General features: G+C 45.7%; 1 protein-coding gene across 3 annotated transcripts; it reads right to left on the minus strand.

Moving 5' to 3' along the window:
* Positions 1-5,705: 5,705 nt before the first annotated feature.
* On the minus strand, positions 5,706-22,412 carry LOC142557454 (uncharacterized). Of its 3 annotated transcripts, XM_075669313.1 has the most exons (5): positions 22,156-22,410; positions 18,973-20,845; positions 13,529-13,701; positions 11,760-11,806; positions 5,706-8,374 (listed from the first exon to the last, which is right to left on the minus strand). In XM_075669313.1, exons 2-5 carry the CDS (start codon positions 20,808-20,810, stop codon positions 8,237-8,239), a joined length of 2,196 nt encoding a protein of 731 aa, XP_075525428.1. In that variant the 5' UTR covers positions 20,811-20,845; positions 22,156-22,410; the 3' UTR covers positions 5,706-8,236. The 3 variants fall into 3 exon arrangements, with proteins under 3 accessions (XP_075525428.1, XP_075525426.1, XP_075525427.1); XM_075669311.1 differs by lacking the exon at positions 11,760-11,806 and having other exon boundaries at positions 22,156-22,412; XM_075669312.1 differs by lacking the exons at positions 11,760-11,806; positions 22,156-22,410 and adding an exon at positions 21,556-22,122.
* Between the last annotated feature and the right edge of the window lie 52 nt (positions 22,413-22,464).

The following is a 22,464-nucleotide window of genomic DNA, read 5'->3' on the forward strand; positions in this document are numbered from 1 at the left end:
AGCTATGCGTTCGGAGGAATTTTCATAGGAAGGTCGAACTGTCTTGCAGCCACCCCCCCTTCCGTCTGCTTTCTCTCTCGCGTTTCGCGGTTATTCAACGAAAAAATGGGAAGCCATCACAGTATAGAATATTTATTGCTTACTCAATAACTGATTATCACGCTTGTACCTGTTGTATGTAACATCGAAATGCGCAAGGCTATTGTGCAATGTGTGCTGGCTTAGTCCGCAGCTTATTTTTTAACGACCTTCAGCCGTGCATCAGACACTACACGATACTAACTGCTCAACAAAAGGCCCACGGATGAATGGCGCTCACGGAACTATAACCACTGTACACACTGTGTGACGCCTCAGCGCGTCATCGCACGGACGTTCGGCTGGCGGTTATATGCTTAAGCACGGCCGCTCGATCAAGAGTTGGCCGCGATCGAATGGCAGTAGTTTAAGCCTGCCTACCTATCAACGACTCGATTGTTCAGCGCTGGGGGAAATAACGAGACGGCATGCAACTTACGACGGCCCAACGTTCGCAGGAGGCGAGAAACTAGGGTTCGTGATTTGACGGAAAGCTCCGTGCGAGGATCCCGCGACGTTTACCAAGTTCAGGCTCTCCCTCGTATCGCACGGTGGAAAGATTCTCGGCAAAACAATACGAAACCCAAGCAGCACTCGCATGAATGGCAACGCATTAGCTGCAGGTGCGTTTTTTTGTTTACTACAGATTTATTTTTAGGCAAAATGGCAACGGTCTCCTGTCGGCTCTTCATTCGCGCTATCGGGCCTCCCTGCTGAGCTCCCATTGGACCGCGTTCGCGTCACGTGACGGTGTCGGCAGCAGGTGAGCATGCTTCAAATCTGTACAATTCGCCTGGCTCGCTCAAAGCCTCACTGGGTTTCAGATCCGGATAGCAGAAAAAAAATAGCGTTACTTTCGCGGCCCCAGTTTACGCTGTGCCGCGTATATGCGGGCAGCACCACTGCGTTAGAATTATCCCGCAGTTCAACCGCCTCAGGTCCGATTTCACTGTTGATGCAACTAGTTTACGTCTTGGGCAATGGCGTACCTAATAATTTTTTTTTCGGGAGGGGGGCACGCAATTGACCGGGCCCAAGGAGGGCGCTGGCTTTACGCTAGTGCAGAAATTTGGGGAGGGGGGAATACAGTCAACGATCGGCTTTTCCGACGACCGATATTTCGGACAGGACCGATAATTCGGACGCATTCGCGGCACCGCCACTTCACTCATAGACTCAATGTATATAAGAACATCCGAACTTTCGCACGCAATAACCGTTCGCCATCCGATATTCCGGACTTCTTGCTGTGAGCGCGCAGGTCCGAAACGGCATTACTCCCAACCGCTACCACCGCCATTTTGATAATTTCTAATATTTTCTAATATTTACTTCATCAACCTTAATATTCCCTGCAACATCGCAAGGATTCCCTTTCGTCCAAAAGTGTGGCCGAAAATTCCCCGAAAAAGGGAAAATTCTCTGCACGGAACATCGCTGGTAAGCACGACGCGTTGCACGATACCGGTTCCCGAGTCAGCTTCGTCGCAATACAGTAGTGTTGCGCGGTGAAGCATATGCCGTGCATTGCGGTGAAGCATACCAGGAGTGGAAAGGGACAACTGTCCCTATATGCAGTGTGTGTGCGTGTGTGTAACCCTTAATCATACACATGTGCACTTGCCACCTCCGGCCACACAATGAACACGGATATGCCTCAGTGTACTGGCGGGCCTTCAGAGCTACTTCGGACGTGCCTGTGGCGATTTGAGCCCTTGAGGGCAGTAAAAGGCAGGCATTCATTTCTGTTCTCCGACTGCCCGATTTATCGGTGGTTTTCAGGGTCCCCAAAGAATCCGCAAAATCGGACGTCGACTGTACTGCATAAATTGGTAACTCAAGGTAAAAAGTGCTCTTGCCTGCTGTGTTCGCATATCTAATCACGTTACTAACGCTATACGTCGGACCAGAGAGAAAGCTTGGCACTTACTAGCAAAGCAGCAAAACATCACACATGAAAAAAGCAGATTCATCGAGCATAGGTCGGCATATTCACACTTGCGCTTGAAAAGCATGAGTTCATACTCACATAGCAAGTATGAACGTGAGTGAGCAGTGGTGAGCTTGAGTGGAAGTGAAGTAGAACGTGAGTGGGTACTCATAAGCAGGCTTGGATAAAAATGCAGCACGACTAAGACAAGGACAAGAAACACAAAGCTACATCACAAGGGCTGATGCAGCTTGGTGTTTCTCCTTCTCTCAGTTGCACTGCATTTTTATTGTAGAATGAACCAACTCGTCCAAGTTTAAAACTTTACAGCATCATAAGCAACAAAATATTACGACTGCTAGACAAACATGTTCCTGTAAAACTCCTGCAGCTAAAGAAAAAAAAAATAAACCATGGTTCAATCTTGAAATGCGTAGACTAATCCGGAAAGCTAGAAGCATGTACAAAAAATGCTGTAATAACAACACTTCACTCAACCGCCAACACTTAAAGAAACTGGCACTGAAACTGGGAATAAAGAAAGCAAAGCAATTATTTTTCGCCGGATTAAAGACAGATCTGGAAAAAAAAACCTAAAGCTTTCTGGAAATATATAAAAACAGGTAGAACCGATGACATTACAGTTCCCGCCCTATAGTCGAATGGCACTGCTATAACGACAGATGTTGAAAAGGTTGGATTTTCTCATCTATACTTTAAATAGGGGTTTCCAGAGGAACCAGTGACTGACGCGATCACATCGCTTTCTCCCGACTATGCCTCTAACCTGAAATGCCTGAAATAAACATAGATGTACATGGTATCGACTGTTTTCTGCTGGAATTGGACACCTCTAAATCTATGGGTTGTGGTAGAATTCGATCCTATGTTCTAAAGAAATGTCACGGCATTGTTGCCTCATATCTCTGTGTTATATTTCAAATCTCGTACAAGACTGGGTTGCTTCCACCGGACTGGAAAATTGTGGTTGTTAATCCCATCTTTAAATCAGGAGACAAGAAACTGTTGGAAAATTTGAATCGAAAATCCATTACTTGAGTATCCTGCAAGGTTTTCGAGCATATACTGTATAGTCAATTATTTAAATACCTTGAATCTATTAACCTTTTTACTGCTGCACAGCATGGCTTTCGTAATGGTTACTCGTGCAACACACACAATTAGTTGAATTCCAACACTTTATAGGTACCTCCCTTGACAAGAATAAACACGTAGATGCGCTATTCCTTGCCTTTAAAGAAGCATTTAATACAGTTTCTCATCACTTGCTGAATATTAACATCTTTGTACATACATAACACCCAAAAATGGGTTTTTTAACTATTTATATGGTCACAAATAGTATGTGGTTCTTAATGGGTGAGGTTCATCACACACAACTGTATCTTCAGGAGTGCCCCAGGGCAGTGTCCCGGGGCCACTATCACTTCTCATATATATTGACATTTTAGATGGCATACAGTCACCCTTGAAATTATTTGCAAATGACTATGTTCTTTACAGAGAAATAAATTCACCATCAGATACAACGCTCTTGCAGCGGGGCCTTGATAAAATAGCAAATTGCTGTCTACGCTGGCAAATTAACCTGAATATTAATAAATGTGATCACATCCATTTTTTCCAACAAAAAATTTGAACGTGAAACACAGTTCAAAGCTGAATAACACTAAAGACAGTCTCAGAGTGCAAGTATCTTGGTGCTTATTTCCTGCCAAAACTTAAATGGAATGTACACATCCAGCAGTCAGTATCTAAGGCAAGTGTTTTTTATTCGTAGAAATCTCAAATCGGCATCCAAAGAAACACTATTTCTTGCATGTCAGATCTATCCTTGATTATGCCTCTAAGATTTGGGACCCATATCAGACTATTTGATACAAGTAATAGAAGAACTTCAAAATCGGGCTGAACGCTTCGTCTCCAATAATTACAACCCTTCCAAAGTGGCTATGGTGTTGGGCTGCCGAGCACGAGGTCGCGGGATCAAATTCCAGCCAAGGTGGCCGCATTTCGATGGGGGCGAAATGCGAAAACACCAGTGTGCTTAGATTTAGGTGCACATTAAAGAACCCCATGCGATCAAAATTTCCGGAGTCCTCCACTACGGCATGCCTCATAATCAGAAAGCGGTTTTGGCACGTAAAACCCCATAAATAAAAAAAAGTATCACTCTATAGTATTGCTGAGATGGGAATCATTAATCACCAAAAAACAAAGTAAAAATCTTCCTCCGTATTTTCTGCAATCAAAGAGGCATCGATAGCCGCAACTACCGGTCGGAGCCAACTTATGTCTCGACTCAACTCACCCACTCAAAGAAGGTGCTGCAATACGCACCATTTCGCCAAATCTCTTTTTTTCCACAAACTGTGACAGTCTGCAACTGGTTACCAGGGGCGCGATCGGAGATATTTTGTGTGATACGCGTTCCGTTCGGTTGCTGCGACGTCACAAAGTGGCAGTATGCAAAATTTGTGACAACGGGGTGGAGAGAGCAGCCAATCAAGAAGCGGTGACCTCCCCAGAAGTTTACTTCCGTCGTTTGTCGTCTGCTTGCAGACAGTATACTACAAAACGAAATGTTTCTCGTCTTCCAAATGAATGAAATATTTATCTAAAGAAATGTATTTTTTCTTCTCAAGCCCAAACACGTTTTCAAATAGTAGTATGTGTGACTACTGCAATTTATAACTATTAGTTTCTTTGCGTCATCCCTAGGTGGTGTCTCGCACAGCAAGAAGAAAAAGGAAAAAGAAACGACGGGGAGAGTGGTGCACTTTTCAAGAGGCAGCGACAACATTCCAGTGGCTCGCTGGCACCGACGATGGGGTCGATTTCACTGTACAACCAACGAATTATTTGTTTCGAGAAACAAAAACGACGCCGGAATTCAATTTCGGCCATTTCTTCAAACGCGTTTCGCACCGCCACCCGCTCTCCTCCTTCCTCTAGAAACGCCAGCGCAACAACCTAAGTTCCCAACGGAAGCGCCATTTTCTCGAATTAAACTATGGATTGGATCCAAACGTTCCATGCCACAGCCGCCGGTTGGATCCAATCCAATCCACCAGACGCGCCATGCGAAGCCGTATGATCGCTCCAAACTTTCCAGCTCCCGTCGGGTTCGGCGTCTAGCAGACGAAATGCTCGGTGGGAGGGATTTACAGGAGTATGTCGTCATTTTCACGTCACCAAAAACGTGGCCGCGCCTCGCGGCTGGCGACGTCGGCGCGGAGTAGGCCAAACGCGCCGAACAACCATCTCTGATCGTACCCTAGAGGAGTGCATTTCAATATCTGATAATCACGATTTTTATTCCCGCCTGCGTTTGTGACAACGCACTACAGCCTTAATTTTCTTTTTCTGTTGAGCTTGAAGATGTTCCCTTATTGTGTGCTCCCACATTGATGTTACTTTAATTATTTTTTCCGTATTTTTATGAACGATTTAATATATTTTTCTCTAACTATCTCCCCTGCGATAATACCTTCAAGGTGACGCAGGTATTCTGGAAATAAAATAAATAAAAAATAAGCTGAGTTCTATAAGTACAGTAAGTGTGAGCAGACATGGTGTCAGTGAACATCTAAATGTGCGAGTATGCATGTTAATGAGCGCCCATGGCATCAAGTCCAGCGATCCTACTGCCACTTGAAAAGCATAAACCAATGGCGACATGGAGGTTTCACCTTTATTTAACACCCAAGCGTTCTCATGTCACATAGTAAAGACAACACATGTCAATGCTTAAAAAAAAACATGCACATATCATTGGAACCTTACAATCTTGAGCACTTTGGAAATTCATTCTGTAAAAAAAAGAAAGGAAGAAAAAAATAACAATAATGTTGTACAATGTAGAAGTCTGTACAAATCTGAAATTAATGTAGAGCAAGAAAATCCATATACGTCGCAAGCCTATAACAACACCCATTGTAGAAAATAAAACAAAAACAATAAAGATCTTGGCGTTGTGTGAAAGCACATTTGGGAATCCCGACTCAACGTTCTGGCCTGCAAAATTACGTCTGCCTCCTCATCGTTCGATTCACATTTTGGCACATGGTGCGGGGAGGATTGCCATGGAGCGTGTTTAACAAGCACACCAAAGGCCTGACCGTCTGCCAGCTAGACTGCTATCACGAATAAAATCTAAAAGTGAGTACCAAAAAGAAAAAAAAAAGGATGAACAAGGTGGAACATGGTTCCACGCACGCCTGCTTCCACGTCGATCAACATCACTCAATTCATTCACAGTAAAGTTGAAACCTCATCACTGGTAACAGCCAGCATCAAAAACTACATGCTCCCTGTTGTTTAGCAGAGTATGACTCCACAGCAAAAGAAAAAGAAATAGCCGAGTAATGCCAAACAATGTCATCAAACTGCACTGCTAAGTTATCAAGTTCGGCTGAGTGCAAATGGTGAAAGCGAACAGACCGGACAAAGAAGATAGGATGACAAAGAAGCCTTTAAGACTTGCACGTTATCGAACACCATTTGCAGGCCAACTTTAATAATTGTATAAGCAGTTCGTTAGTAATTTTAACACAGAAAGCAGCCACTATTTATAAACTACACGTTTAATAATGTTAAGCAAATTATGACTTTACAGCAGATGAAATATATCAAGTAATTTCATCACACGCTCAAAACGCATTGTTGAGTTGATTGGTTTGACGCAGACTGCAAACAGCGCTAGACAACAGGCTGGGCAGAAAAGACAGTGACCACAGAACACTTAGAATCTTGTGTTCTATTACACCATTAGCAGCCAAATTTTACTAATTCCATAAGTGAATCGCTAACAATGTTGTACAGATTAGAGCTACTACTGTAAACTACGTGCTCAGTTATATTTAGCAGAGTAATACTTCGCATAAGATACGTTTATACATATTATTGATACCAATTTTATCTGCTTGCAATGCCATCATAAATGGTGACCAATATTGTCATTCATGTGCACACAAGAGAGCAAATTTTATGCGAACTGTAGCGAATATTTCACTCATCTTATTAACAGTATACTAACAAACGAAAGCACCGACAGCTGTCGAAGTCGTGAAATATACGCATATCTACATCACACTGAAATATGCTCATCAAATGTTTTACTATTTCGTCCTTTCTCCTATTTCATCTTTCCCATTCAGATAAATTTTCACACTGAGGTCAGCCAGTATTTTGAAATATATACTTGTGCGTGTTTGACACAGAACTAGTTCATAAATAGATTTCTTCATTCCTCTAACTCCGAAAATGCCAAATCCGAAATGCCAAAGCAGCCAATAAAGTAAACTACGCACTTAAAGGGCCTGACATGACCTCATACCCTCTATGAAATATGCTAATTTCACTTTCTTGGCAAAACATTTTTTTAAGATTGCAGTTAGTGTCACAAGTTATGTGCTTATCTGCCCAACTTCGTGTGCATTGTGCTGGCAATAATTTAGCGCCTTATACCAACAGCTTATGTGCAGTTTCAATTGCAACGCTAGCCAATCATGCGAACAATATCCTCATCTCTTTTGACACTGCAGCGAAAAACACTGCAATTAAACTTACTCATTTTATGGACTATTCATTTGCCATTACCCTGACAGTGATTATTGAGTACTACATGCTTATTAGTACAGAGCAGAGAACTACAGAGCAGGAAACGCTTTAATGGTTCAATTCACTGCTTGCACGCAACTTGAACAGCGGGGGTTGCCTATCTTGAAAAATGCCCCACCATACCCCTCCTCCATACACCCTCGCAAACAACATGCACAAGCACATCAAACCATGCTACTTCACGTGGAACACACAGATTGGTGTTAGTGGTTCCATGAAAAGTTACGGTTTGCAAACTCCAACACTGAAGGCAGCCAATCTTGCAAACACAATAAGTCATCAGTGACAGAGTACTAGTTCTCGTAGAATTGTTAGCGGGCAAAATACCGCATGACCGGGATAATTGCATCAGGAATGAAAGAGAAGAAAAAGAAAAAGGAAGCAGGCCCATGGAACCAGGTTCCTCCTGTTTCAATGTCACACCAAAAATTCCCCCAAGGCACAACTAACCATGGCAACTACACAAAATCTTTTTCCCACTTTTCAAGGCACGATGTGACGACGGTAATGCCAATGCTCGTCAAGCACGCGGGAGACCACCGGTGCCATCTTGATTTGGAGTGTCCTCCTGGTGTTGGAGTCTTCTCACGGAAGTGGACGAACACCGCGTTCTGTAGTCTGCGTGCTCACGTCCCGAACCGCACCCTTCGCCAAGCGGTCCTGTTGCTGCAGCGCATGAAGTTCTTGTGCCATGATCCTGGCAACACGACGAAGCACACTTTCCTAAAATAAGAAGAAAGAAAGAAGAAACGGGAAAGACGGGATTCCATTATGCCAAAGCGTACAAAGTGCCTACGCAGTGAATGGGAAAAAGCACAATGACAAGGCATGACAGAAACAAAACACTGTGGCTTACTATCGGGTGTATTGCAAGTGCAGTATGTTGCCGCCTTGCTTTTCTTACATTTGTGGCTTCTACTGCCCCAAAAAAAAGTATGGTTTAGTGTCCCAAAACTGTGTAAGTGGGTCATGAAGGATGACATAAAAAAAGGAGTCCGGACTGGTTTTAACCACCTGAGGTTCTTCAATATAGAGTGAAAGCTCGTCAATTCGACTTCTGTTAATTCGGAAAATCCGATAATTCGACCTTCGCGCCTGGTTTCTACAATTATAGATAAGAGTCTATGGGACGAAACTCTCGTTAATTCGGACGGATTCCAGCCCACCTCGAATAATTCGGACGATTTCAGGCAGCCACCAAGGCTTGAAAACGAAAACGCGACACAAAAGTGATACCCAGACGCAGCATCACCATTGACATCAAGTGGCTGAAACTCGGCCAATCCAATCCAATTGGCTCAACTTGTGGCTGGGTGGGATCTTTTCCTTGTTTTTGCATGTGTCGGTGTTATCGACGGGGCCATTCTGTTGCTTTGTTGCTATTGGTGCGCTACATCCTTGCACGCTGTTTTGCCGAGGACCGCTGGATTTAGCGCAGCTCAGTTATTGAACTTTATTGGTGCTTTTCTGTTGTAAGCTCGTGTCACTGCATTCTCCACCGATGGCAACGCCGGCGAAGCGGCCGAAATACGAGGCCAAGGACTTGGCTACCAAGGTGGAAATTTTGCGGGCCCTGAAGGACGGGCTCTCTCAACAAGAAGCCATGAAGAAATACGACGTGAAAAGAAGTACCTTGGGCACGTATGTGAAAAATGAAGAACAGATTCTTCAAGCGTTCGAAAGCGAGAAGTTCCGAGCGTCACGAAAGCGTCTGCGAACAGCACATCCAGAGTTAGAAGAGGCTTTGCTTCGATGGGTGGTCGACTGGCGTAATGAAAGCCTGCCACTGGGTGGACCCCTCATCATGGCGCAAGCCGAGAGGTTTGCACTGATGATGCATATTGATGCATTCAAAGCATCAGAAGGGTGGTGTGCGCGATTCAGAGAGCGACATGGAATCGTTTTTAAGACTGTGTGCGGCGAAAGAGGTGCTGTCAATGAAGACGTTGCCAACAACTGGAAGAATGCTCAGCTGCTCGAACACATCGTCACCTACGATCCAAATGATATATTTAATGCTGATGAAAGAGCACTTTTCTTTAAGGCTATGCCAGACGAGACTGTGACCGTGAAAGGAGATCCGTGCATCGGTGGCAAAAAATCCAAAGAACGCGTCACCATTCTTTCAGCCGCCAAGATGACAGGAACATAGCGCTTGCTGCTTGTCATCATTGGAAAGGCACAAAAGCCACGGTGCTTTAAGAACATGCCTGCTCTTCCAGTGGAATACCGAGCGAATAAAAAGGCCTGGATGACGTCGAAAATTTTTCGAGGCTGGATGCAGAAGTTGGACCGACAGTTTTCCGCAAAGAACCACAAAGTGTTAATGGTGCTGGACAATTGTAGTGCGCATAACAGTGTCACCGGACTGGACAACATAGAAGTTGTTTTCTTGCCGCCGAACACAACATCGGCCCTCCAACCGGTGGAACAAGCGTATTCAGTATGTCAAGACCAAATACCGCAGGCGCCTGCTGGAACGTATGCTCCTGTGCCATGAAGTCGGCAAGCAGTACGACGTGAATCTTTTGAGCGCGGTCAACATTCTTGCCTACGTTTGGCACAACACGCCCGCGCACGTCGTCGCCAACCGTTTTAGACACAGTGGCTTCGTTGTGCATGAGCCTGGCGATGATGCAGTGGACGAAGTGTCGCTAGACGACAATGGAGATGACTGCGAGGACTTCGGAGAAGTTCTGCCGGAAGCGGTGACACTCGCTGATTACGTCGGCATTGATGACGGCGTTGTTACAGCCGGCTCGCTTACCGAAGAAGAAATTGCCAGGGACGTGCTGCACGGCGAAGATTCTGAGGAGGAAGAGGAGCTGTGAGAGGAGCAGCCTCAGCCCCCTTCGCACTGTGAAGGAAGCCACGGAGGCCCTCGCTGTGTTGGAAGAATTTTGTTGGGACACTTCAGACAGCATGCGAGCTGCTAAGCACCTGGAAGGACTTCGAAAAACAGTATCCGCGCGGGTGTCTGTGCGAAAGCAGACAAGCATCCTCGATTGCTTTGCACAGTAAAGGTATGTTGATGAAAGTTGTGCATTTATTGTTTTTGTTGTCCGCTCGATAATTCGGACATAATTTACGATCCCTAGAAGTCCGAATTAATGAGCTTTTACTGTACACCTAAATCTAAGTACACAGCAACTTTTTGCATTTCGCCCCTATGCATAGTGCAGTCACCACAGCTGGTAAGTGTAACCACAGGGTTGTGGTCAGCAGCAGAATGCCTCAGCCACTGAGCTACCACCACAGGTACTGAGCTGATAGACACCCCTAATAGACAAAGCATGTAAAAAAGAGAGCACCTACCATTAACTGCATTCTAATTAGCTCCTGTAAATAATTTAAATACACCTGTAACACAGCCACAGCCGACAGGCTACAATAGGAACGGAATGTATGTACATTCCTTGGAACGAGACAGGCAAAACCAAACGTCTATTATCAACTGCAGAGTGTTTACATAGTAATCCAGGAAAGAGGCAATGGAAAGGGGCCAGAGCGAAGTATAAAGAGAACTGCACTGTGAGACTCGGAAATGCATGCCGAAACACAATGTATGTTTATCTTGAAATAAACGGTCAGTTTGGATCCTTTAGTATCGGTGAGGGCGGCCTTTCCCGTTGTTTTTTTTTTCCCCTCATAAAGTGAAATGTTGAAGCCTTCCTTGTACAAGGAACAGATGGCCCAGCAAAAAACAGAACACCATCAAAAATCCAATCAAAATGTGAGGTTCAACATCTCAAAGCAATTAATTAGCTGCGATAGACATCATAGTGGAGGGCTACAAACTAATTTTTGACCATCTGGGGTTCTTACACATACCTAACCTGAGGACACGTGCATTTTCTTGCATTTGCCCCCCCAAACGTGGCTGCTGAGGCCAGGGATCGAGCCCAGGACTTTCGGCTCGCCAGCATAGTGCCGTAACCACTAAGCTGGTAGGCCACTGATATGGGTAAACCACTGCTCACACTATCACTGGCATGCTAAAGGTTCACCAAGTCAGTTTGAAGGCAAGGGCACCTCTACAAAGATGTCCCGGAAACAGATCGCAAGTAAGCACGAGCTGGGAAGTTTGAAATCAATATGCAGTACTTACACTTATGTCGCTGGAAAAGAGCGAGCTGGTTGCCAGAGTATTTCCAACTGCAATTAATTAAAGACAGGTAATTTGTTTGCACAGCCCTGTGACAAGGACACTCAGTACTTACGGCTACGCATTGAAAATTACAAGAGAAGCACTTTGTGCAACGCTAACTGGGCTGCCATCCACGCAATGAATCTGCATGCCATGTGGACATATATAGAAAAGAGAAAGCTAACGTTTCATAACTTCATTTAGACTAACAATGCAGACGTAAAACCTGGACACCAGAGAAGAGAAGGGACAAACGCAGTGGTGCTGACTTTCAAGTGGTTTATTCTTTTCAATATAGATGCCTTTTATACTATTTACTGGAAAACTACAAAACAATGTGTCACAATTAAAAAGTAATAAGCCTTAAAAATAAAAAAAGAAATAAAAATATAAAAGTAACACGAACAAATTTGCATGAAAGGCAAGACAAACACAATTCAACATGATGCACATGCCGAGTCATGCCACTTCTGCTGTTTCAAGTTTAAAGGGACACTAAAGGCAAATACTAAGTTGACACGGACTGCTAACATACCATTCCAGAAACCTCGCAGTGCTTTATTCAAGACGGAAAGACTTAGTGTGTAAGGAAATTGCATCTGAAGGGTCTGAATACCTTTAGCACAATTCAAGTCGCCCACACTCAAGCAGGAAGTGGTGACATGTCACTGCATACACCATCACCGATCTTTACTGCCGTTGATGAGTGACATGCCACCCAACAGGCAGTGCTACGGTTTTCTGAGCAAAACATACATGTGCAGCCATGGAGAAACCGAGCCAAGACAGAGAATTGGATTCCCCACTGCAGCTGCTCTTGGTCAAGTGGCATGGACCATTCGGGGATCTCGCGACATCACACGGATGTGGCATTCTCTGCTGCTTGCAGTTTGTGCGAGTTTCGCAAGCCACCAAAACCAGCACAGAACTACGCAATAATGAAACTACTGAAATGCGAAAGCGCGGGCGGCTCAGAGGCGAGAAAATGAAACCTCTCAATCGGGGCATCTTCGCCAAGGATAACGTCAACGAGTTCTTTTTTCTAAAAATAAAATAGAACTGTATAAGTCGTATTATCTCTCACTGTATAATGCAACACAATTATCTTTTTATTACGAGTGATTGAGTACTAGTGACAGATTTATATTGAGGAGTGCCTTCGCCATCAGGTTAGTATTTGAATGTCCCGGGGGAGTCTCCAATCGTGTCCTGGATTTACCTCAATTTCTCGACTGCTAAAGCTCCGTTTGCATAATATTGGCGCCTTACATTCTCTAGCACCAATCTATCACTTTAGCTTGACGTAATATTTCCCTTAAGTGTACCTTTAAAAACGAGTTGAAAGTCAGCAGCATATTTGCCCCTTCTCTTTTCTGGTGTTCAAGTTTTATGCTCGTGCTGTTAGTCTAAATATGTCCAACTAGCTAGCGCAAATCTGCAGCCGGTTCCACAGCTAAAGTGAACACGTTGGAGTACAACATTCCAGGACCATCCCGGTCCATTACAGCTGTGAACGCAAAAGGTAGATTTGAGAACTCTGAATGCACACATTTCAACGACAGCTTTACTCGGATTTCGCACCCATCGGAATGCTGGCTACCGTCATGAGCAATCAAGCATCCGACCTCATGCGGGACAAAAACACGTGGCATACACTACGCCACCGCAGCAGTTATAGAGTATCCATACTTCACTGCAGATGGCTGAGGGCTAAATTTTGCTAAACTCACCACAAATGCCATTAGGCATAGCATGGTCCCCATGAATGCTCCCCGATGGTGATGATGGCGATGCTTCACTGGACGTTGGTGCAAAAGATGGTGGACTGTGATTGTTTCTTCGCCGGTGCGGGTTGATGTCCGACACACTTGGGTGCGCCGACATGCGGTGGCCTGCCTCCTGCCTATTAGGACAGAAGATATCGAAGTAATTGAGACAGTTCATCGTTTCCAATAAAGCAGCAGAGGTGATACGGAATATCAATCCTTTGTGCCACAAACAATGCTTCAAAGCAGACCTACAGAAGGCGTCCAGTTTCATGCAATCTCCCTACGTGTTATTGCTGAAAACTGGACAAGATAGTTTATAACAGAGGGCAGATAGTATGCACTTTTTACATTTTTGTTCAGAGCACACAGAATTTGCAGTATACAAATGCACTTTATTAACAATAATTTACCTTTAGGGACGACATGCAAGCAGCAGCAAACTTGGAACAGCACAAACTGGCAGTTAACTTATTTTGTAGATCAGCGACTCTTTCAGAGATCTTGCGATTACTGCTTTTGCCTGCTTAATACTTTTTTGTCCAAATAAATTCGCCCAAAGCAGGTACCCCTCTCTTGTGCCCTTTCCCCATCACAGGACTTCCAAGGGTATGGTCAGAGACCAACAGGCGAAACTATTTTGTGAACGGGATTTATTCTTCAATAAAACTTGGAACATTTGTAAAAACTGGAGAACAAGTCCAAACTTGTAAACTTTATCGAAAATTTGTGATAGTTGGCAGGTATGACTATGGCAGGGGGCTCAGGTTAATTTTAACCATACAGGGTACTTGTACTTAATTATGTACACTCACATACATCATGTACTTAAAACACTGTGCACAAACGTTTTGGCATTCCAACCCCGATCGCAATAGATCTAAGAGTCAGCCGCGCAACCTGCTGCTCGTCAGAACATCAGTCACCTAGCAACCGGGCCCCACAGTCCATAATAAAAAAATATACAATAAATCCTACATGCAACAAATTGCTTAAAGAAATTGAAAATTGCGCTCGCTAAAAGGCCATAATTTTATATCCCCTTGAAACAAAATTCAAGGTTATCAATAGCATTCAGATTAAAGATGTGATGTATTAATACGTGTCTTTTTCTTTTTTCTTTTTAAAAGCGCATTAATGATGTTCTCTCCACTAGTACACCCCCAATGATCACACTCACTCAAGATAACTTGTTCTTGAGCTAGTTGGTCGATTCTTGGTGAAGCTATTGTAGCGCAAATAAAACAAAGAAGTGTTGTTCAGCCTTGCCTTTCTTGTGTCTGCTTTTATTTACGCAATGATGGCTTCACCAAGAATAACATTCGTTGTTTACCAGACCATTGACGTCCTCACTGCACATTGGCAGGCAATGAGGATATGCAAGCTCAACATGCTAACTTTTCTTGTGACACAAATGAACCTATAAAACTTTGCTGCATTTCGTGATTAAAGGCCAACTATGATAAGATTTCACTTTTGCCACATTAGTTATAAAATGAGTAGTATCTACACCACCAAAGCAATCTCTGCAAAACTAAGGGGTTGCCAATTGTCTAGTTTGCTTGTTAACAGGCTTCAAAATAATACCTAAGCAGACAATGCGGGCATCTGGTGCTTGGATGATGGGACAAAAGTCCCAGAACAGAGCCTCGAGATTCTCGGAGCGCCACGGGCATCACCAAATCCCAGAACTTTGGGCCCCAGAACCATCCATCTTTTTCTACATATTTTAAATGATCACGCATGTCATATAGAATGTACTGTCACAATCACCTTTCGGAAAAATTACAGGGCTACATAGCGCAAGGAAACCACAAATAAAGAAACAATCCTGCACTCCTGTCCGCAGTCTTTTCTGGACCCTTCACATGTTGTCAGACCTCAGCGGACTAGCTGAAGGGCAATTATGATAGAGTTACTCTATGTGCTCCCTATAGGAGCCTAATCTTAAGACGGTCTGCAATATTGCTCACAAAATGAACCAAGGTTGTCGGGGAAAGCCACACGTTACATTCGAAGCAGCCAAGCTCGTTGCAGCATCACTGATCATGATCGACCTGCGTGACCCCCGTGGTCTACCTGCTTTATCTGGACCATTTCAGGACACATACATAGAAACTTTACTGTACAGGAAAAAAGCTTAAGGAGGGTTGGCTGGAGCCTCCCAGTCCAGGGCCCGCCCCACTGGCCTCTCCCGCCTGCCTGACCTGGCTAATTAAGGACTTTTGTCTTGCCAGGTCGGAGCGGGCGAGCTGTGCCTTCCACTGCTCCATTGTGTTACTGGTACTTGGCCTATGAGGGCGCTTAATACACCCTTAGGTTATATGTATTAGGATGGCTATGCCACCGAACCAAGAACAGTTGGCCCTACAGCGAATCAGATACCCCAGTCTGCATTTTGAGCCAATCGGCAGCCTCTGTCCCACTAAGTTGTGAGTGAGGCAGCAGGTATTTTCTGCAGACTCCACGCTAATGAGCAAGGGCGTCTTTGGCATTTAAATTGATGTGATTTCGTGATAGTGCGAGTGGTTGGGGTTAGAGGAGGACGCGGCCACTCATTTAGTAGACCCTCAAGCTAATGCGTTAACCTGTTTGTTCCCCTCTACAACCGTGTGGCCCAGGCACCAGAGTAGGTAGGCGATGATGGTGGGTGAAGGATTTGGGGATTATCGCGAGACTAGCCACAGTCGTGTGCCCCATGAGAAAGATGCGACATGTCTCCTGGGAGTCCGTGTCCATGACCACGACAGAATCTCTCCGCGAATGCTCTGCATAAGCAAGTGCGATCACCACTGCTAACATTTGGGCCAAGGTGGGGGATCCCGCCAGTGCTGACACGGCTATTTGCTGCTGGCAGATCATGTCCACAACTGCCAGGGCATACCTCCTTTGGTAGTGCTGCTCAGTCGCCTCTGCATACGCAGCTGCATCCGTGTAGTACGTATAGCACCTATGGATATTAGTGTACGTCCATTGAATGTGTTCGTCTTGTTAATGTGCTTTGCACCTTTCCTTGTTGCACTCGGGATGCATGTTCTTGGGAATTGGAGCTACTGTAATTTTGACTTTCACTGAAGGTGGGAGAAGTATGGCCTGTTCACTGAGATAAATGGGGTATGCTGGGATATCGAGCCAATATTGCCCTACCAGGTCTTGTGGACTTTACTGAAATCTTAATACATACAAGCTGTGGTAGTCTTTCTATTTCTTCTGAACAAAACACCCTGTAGCATGTGCTGAGACATCGTGTAGTGTTGGATCCTTCGTGGTGTGCAGTGTGGTGGCACCATACGTTGAAACACATGCAAATCACATGCTAAACAGCTTCAACCCTGAACAAATTAAAAATACTAAGAAAGAAAGCTGTTTATCATGCTATTTTTTTTCTCATAAAAAGAAAAACAATACAATAATTTTGGAAGCGGTCATCTGGAAGTTGTTTGTCAAAGAAAGTGCCAGACTGTGGTGTTACTCACTGTGTTACTTACTCTGACTGTGGTGTTACTTACTTTGTTTATATGCGCCCTAGTGGGAGCTACTCCGCACTACATGGTTGCTTTCTGAACAGGTGGCAGCGCTCGGCGAATGGCAGCACAAGAGGCACATGGAAAGCACAGACGCAACTCTGGCTCCCTACTGGAGCCACGTACAGCAATACTTGGTAAGAAGCATGTTGTGTTTGCATCATAAACCTACTCAGCCTTGAAAATCAAAAGGCAGAGAGGTGAGAATAAAAGGATTCTACAACAGGAGCCGGGTTGGTGAGACACGTGTCTTCCTCCTAAAGTTCACTGCAAAAATTCCCAAAGGCAATGCCCTTGGCATTCCCCCCTGTTGTACACAAGTACAGTGGGCAAGCAGCGAGGAAGGACTACTTAATGTCATCATGGCACCAGCAGGGCTGCAGCACATGCACTCTGAACTCTGTGAAATCAGTCTATTGGTTCACAAGTTAAGTAGTTGCGACACTACTACGCTGCTGTGCAATCTATTTGTCGTAACCAAACTGGTGAAGTGACCAGGCTGCAGCAAGTGGGTGGTGCTTTGTGGGCTCCCAGAAAAATTATTATTATTATCCTTGTTTTGTGACAAGAAGCTTTCTACTAAGCAAGGGTTTGCTCAAACAGGCAGTATTCAAGTGGGCTTAAACAGAGCAGACGTGTTTGTGCAAAGGACACAGCAAGTGCCCGGCCTTGGGGGTGACTTACGCTCAATCCGCACGCATGTGGTTGTGCGGCAAACTGCAGTTGTCGCGCGCACGTGCACAAATTTCAGTCTACATTGTTCACGAGGACCCAGTGTAAACCGAAACTTGTGCGCCTGTGCGCAGCGTGTGCAGTTTTCTGCATGTCTGCACGCATGCAGAAGGCCATGCGTACTGAGGGTGTCGCCCCTTAGGCCTGATCCCCGTAGACATCACACACCCTACCGTTACGGCATCGGCATCTGTCAGGGGAGAGAGTTTCCGCAACGGTTTTCCTTCAAAAATGGGATGCCAGCAACATTCAGGGCATCAGCCAATGTCGTCAATATCACGTTGCTGAGGAGAAACCGACAAGGAAGCACTCTCTCTTGAAAAACACCAGTGCCGGGATGGGACAGGGTGGATAATGCCTGCATGAATTGGGCCTTGATACTGCAGAATGCATGTGTAAGGTCACGGGGACCTGCAAAATTCTCGTTCCTGCGACCGCAGATCCCCAAAAAAGTTATTTGCAGAAACTAAGGGTTCCAAGAAAGCCACCCTCGCAACTTCCCACTCTACAACAGTGCACTATTAGCGATATGCTTAAACTTTTCTGCTTCAAAACAAGTACCTTAGGAGTTGTAAATTCAATTCATGCAAACATTAATGGATGCTCACGAGCCAGTTTTGTGATACCAGTCACAAACTCGCAAGCTTCTTGCCGGGCTGGTTGGCATATTACAGTAAAGTTGGTTCTTCTTTTACACCCCAAAGCATCAATGTAATATAACCTGACGTAAGCATGAAACTATGCTGTTTTTGTGCATATGTGATGCGCAGTGATCTGTAAAAAATGTCTCAGTGCCCATTTAAAACCTGTGAAACAATCGCGAGCAGTTCACCTGTGCCCTCAGCATTAAACAACTAAATTAAGGGTTTCAACAGAAAGTACCTCCTAAGCTATAACAGACTTCATTGCAGGGACCCTCCACGTGAACTCCCAACCAACTGGGACTCTTTAATGTGCCCCCACAGCATGGCGAGCACATGTTCGTGCATTCAGACCCATCGAATTCAGCTGCGAATCGAACTTTGACCTTGTCCCCCACATAGCCACTGTGACAGGTGCACTAAGCATTGCTACACCATCAGCGAAGCCAAAATAAGTGAAGACTGTCGGGCCACAGACAAAGGCATCTACATATAAGGCATGCCAACTTACATTTCCCGCTGAAAGTCCTCATACAAGGACCCTCGGTGACGCACAGGGGGCACCTTGATCTTGAGCCGACGACAGAACTCCTCCGCACTCATCTGAATGACACCCTCAGGCCGCAACCCTTGCCACACCAGGTCACACCGCACCTCCTCATGCGGTCCGTTGCTCCCCACCATGAAGTCCAGCGCCACTGCGTCTCCTTTGCCAAGCACTTGACATAGTCCCTTTGTACACAGCGCCCCATCACGATAAAAAACACTACTGAGGAAATCCACCTTCATCGACTCCACGGAACATGCTTGGTCATGGACCTCTACAGTAGCACTATAGTCTGTGACGTTTGTCACAAAACCAGTGGCACCACGGAAGATGACAATGGATGGCTCAACTGCCTGGGGCACCTGGCTAAAGCCGTCATCCTTGTGAAAGTCGTTGAACAAATGTTTCGGGTCCTTTGATATTGGCAACAGATCAGGGCTAACAGGACCCTGCAAGTACTGCTTCAGTCCATCAACTATTGTGTGCGAAGAGGCACAAGGTAGCTTCGAGCCGGCACCTAGAATGTCATCCTCCGTCTCACTGTCAGTGTCAGCAGCCAGTCGCTCCTGTATCAGGTCCATGATGTCCGACTCATCATCCGAGAGGAAGACCTCATTACCGCTTTCATCGGCGGAATCAAGGCCATCGCCTTTAGACCCAAACTCACTAAGCCAAACTGTCGTTGCCTGCCACTTGACCTTCTCAGAAGGCTTCTGGCTCGGCTTGGCTTCAAAGTGCACTCGGTCATTGATGGCAAACACATCGGGCAGGCTCTTGATTGTGTCACGTGGAGGCATCACTACATTGTTGAGGTGAAAGAAGGCACGGTCACGGTAGTTAGTACCAAACTTGATGAAGCCAAACTCAGGTTTAACCATTTGTATCAGTCCGTCTCGCTTGATGATGGTGCCTGGAGCGATTTCACTGCCTTCAGTCTCACTTCCAGAATTGCATGGAGGCACATTTTGTATGTTGTGTATGGTAGTCACCACCCACTTGGCTCTCGCGGTCGTGTTTTTGTTGAGGTCGGCATCGAAACGAATTTTGTCCCCGACTGCCAGCACTTCTGGCAGCGCAGGCACAGCTGTCCCAAGATACCTTTCTATTTCGGCCGCATGAAAAAATGCACATTCCTGTTCCTTTTCCAATTTGATAAAACCAAACTCATCTTTTAGGGTCTCTATGGCACCAATTCTGTTCACAAGCGGTGTAAACACTGTAGTCTGTGGTGCTGGCGACGACGAATCAGACGGCGAAGCTGCGCTTCCACCCTTAATACGCGACACTCGGCTAGCGCGAAACTTGGCCTCACAGTCATTGGGACCCACCTCGGCATCAACAACAACACCATCACCGAGCTGAAGGCCAGACGAAAGTAGACTCGAATGCTGTCCGTTTTCAAATGAGCGCAGGCTGAAGTAGACGCTTGTGCTAATTGGATGCTGCACAGAAATGAACCCGTAAGTCTTGAACAGCCGATACACTTTTCCTTTCGCGCCAGTTAACGTGGTGGTTTCATCGTCACTACCCCCGGCAGACGACGACGTTCCAGCCTGTTTGCTGGAGGCCTTCGAAGTCGAGACATGCACCTGATCGTGGTTGCGGATTATGAAGATCTCGGGGAACTGTTCGAGCACCCTGCGAATGGAATCGACATTGCCACCGTACTTCATGCGGATGTCGGCGGGAAGCTGCGACAGGTGGCCGGTCAGCTTCTGGATGGAGATGCCCGGGTGCGACTCGACCCGCTTCCGGAGAAACTCTTTGAGTGTCTCGCGTGACTTGCTGCTTCCGTTGAGCATGGTTGGCCAAGGTGTCTGTAGCACACTTTAATGTGCTGGAACGGAAGATGACATTGTGTCAGACAGTGCAGAAGAGCTGCTTTTTGTTTGTTTTTCAAGTTTAATCTTACATGAACAAGAAATGAAAAGAAAAATGACACTGCTGAAAATTACGCACAAAAAAAAAGATTCCGCGAGGTTAACAAGAAGGCACTGAAAATGAGGATACAAGCATTGAAAAATCATCTGCACCTAAAGTAGATGCAACAAAACTGGCAGCAACAATGCCAAGTGCATTAAGAAGTACTGCGCATGTAAGCATGACATACCAAAGAAGGGCACAAGCACCATATTACGGACAGTACTGAGTATAATTTCTTTCTCCTTTCGTGTGTTGGCCACTTGTAGTTTCAGTTCAGCAATCGCAGCGATGACCTAGCTTGGTTATGAATTATGTGTGGCTACATGTGCCAACCAAACACGTGCCAGTGTCAGAGTTCCAACATGTAGAGACGCAGACTGCCGAGACGAACTAGTTATTCGTTCCAATAAGTGCATGAGTCATCGCACAGTGTTGCTATATGCTTACAGATGGACTGTTTTCACGTAACCAGTTATGCACGCCCTACGATAAAAACGCCGCACTTCTGTCCCCTCTTTTCAAATCCCTTTTTGGCACTTTCATAAGAAAGTCATTAGTGATTAACGCTGTCGTTCTTGCTCGCTAGAAGGGCATGCAGCGCTTGTTTAACAGAGAGTGACTTACCCGAGTAACGACGCAAGGAAACTTGAATAACATACACTGGCATCGCATATTCACGGTTCGAGATAAATTTCAGGCGAACAACTTGTCGCAAAATTTAGTTCGGCCAGGCAGGACCCGTTTTATTAGCTTAAATGAAAAAAAAAAGGAACGTCACGAACGACGTTGAAAACAAAACGGCGTACGCTAGTAGGTTACGTAAAGAAAGGCCGAAACGCGATTTGTGCCGATCGGCGCAGAGAAACGTCGATCAACAGCAAACGCTTTCTTATAGTGGCCTGAAGTCGTACGCAAGCCGCCTCGCAACATACGGGTCGCTCTACAAAAGAGGAACCAATTTGAATTTACGCGGCCCACCACGCATCGGGGACGTAAGCCTGAACGCAACAAGTGGCCGTTCGTTCGCCTGTTGTGGTTTCTGCCGAGCCAAAATTTTTTTTACTCGCCGGGGCCAACACAAACGGTATCGCCAGCGGCCGAAAGCCGACATATCTCGACTGCGAGAGATCTGCACGGACCGCAACGTGTTAGGCACGGCGGCAGGCGATACCGAGCACGTAGAAGATAAGGCGCTGCGCAGCATTCGTTCCAGTGCGTGCTTACCTGCGCGATGGGCGCCAGCCGAAGTAGTCATGGAGGGGGCCTCGAGCGCCCACGTGTTACCAATAGTACTTATTTTTTTTTTTCTCTCGTGGACACGTGTACCACGCGGAATCGGCGACCACGACGGGCTGGCCCGAGACGCCACAAGTGTCCGCTACAACTTTCTACAACTGCAAGATAATGCAGATTAGCTTGAAGGGTCTTGAACCCATCGCCAGGCGGATGTGTCGGCTTTACGCGTGTAATTTCCGCCGGCGCTTTGATCGGTCGATTCCGCCAGGTTGCCTGCACACTTCCGGTGCGTATGGT

Source organism: Dermacentor variabilis, chromosome 9 (genome assembly GCF_050947875.1).
Source record: "Dermacentor variabilis isolate Ectoservices chromosome 9, ASM5094787v1, whole genome shotgun sequence".
Lineage (NCBI taxonomy): Eukaryota > Metazoa > Arthropoda > Arachnida > Ixodida > Ixodidae > Dermacentor > Dermacentor variabilis.

What these genes read in the sequence shown, in the direction of transcription:
- LOC142557454 (XM_075669311.1), bottom strand. Translation starts at nt 20,810, where the DNA reads ATGCTCAACGGAAGCAGCAAGTCACGCGAGACACTCAAAGAGTTTCTC. An exon ending in GAGGACTTTCAGCGGGAAAT is followed by an intron (nt 13,702 to 18,972) that starts GTAAGTTGGCAT and finishes CTGTCCTAATAG; the next exon opens with GCAGGAGGCAGGCCACCGCA. An exon ending in TATGCCTAATGGCATTTGTG is followed by an intron (nt 8,375 to 13,528) that starts GTGAGTTTAGCA and finishes TTCTTATTTTAG; the next exon opens with GAAAGTGTGCTTCGTCGTGT.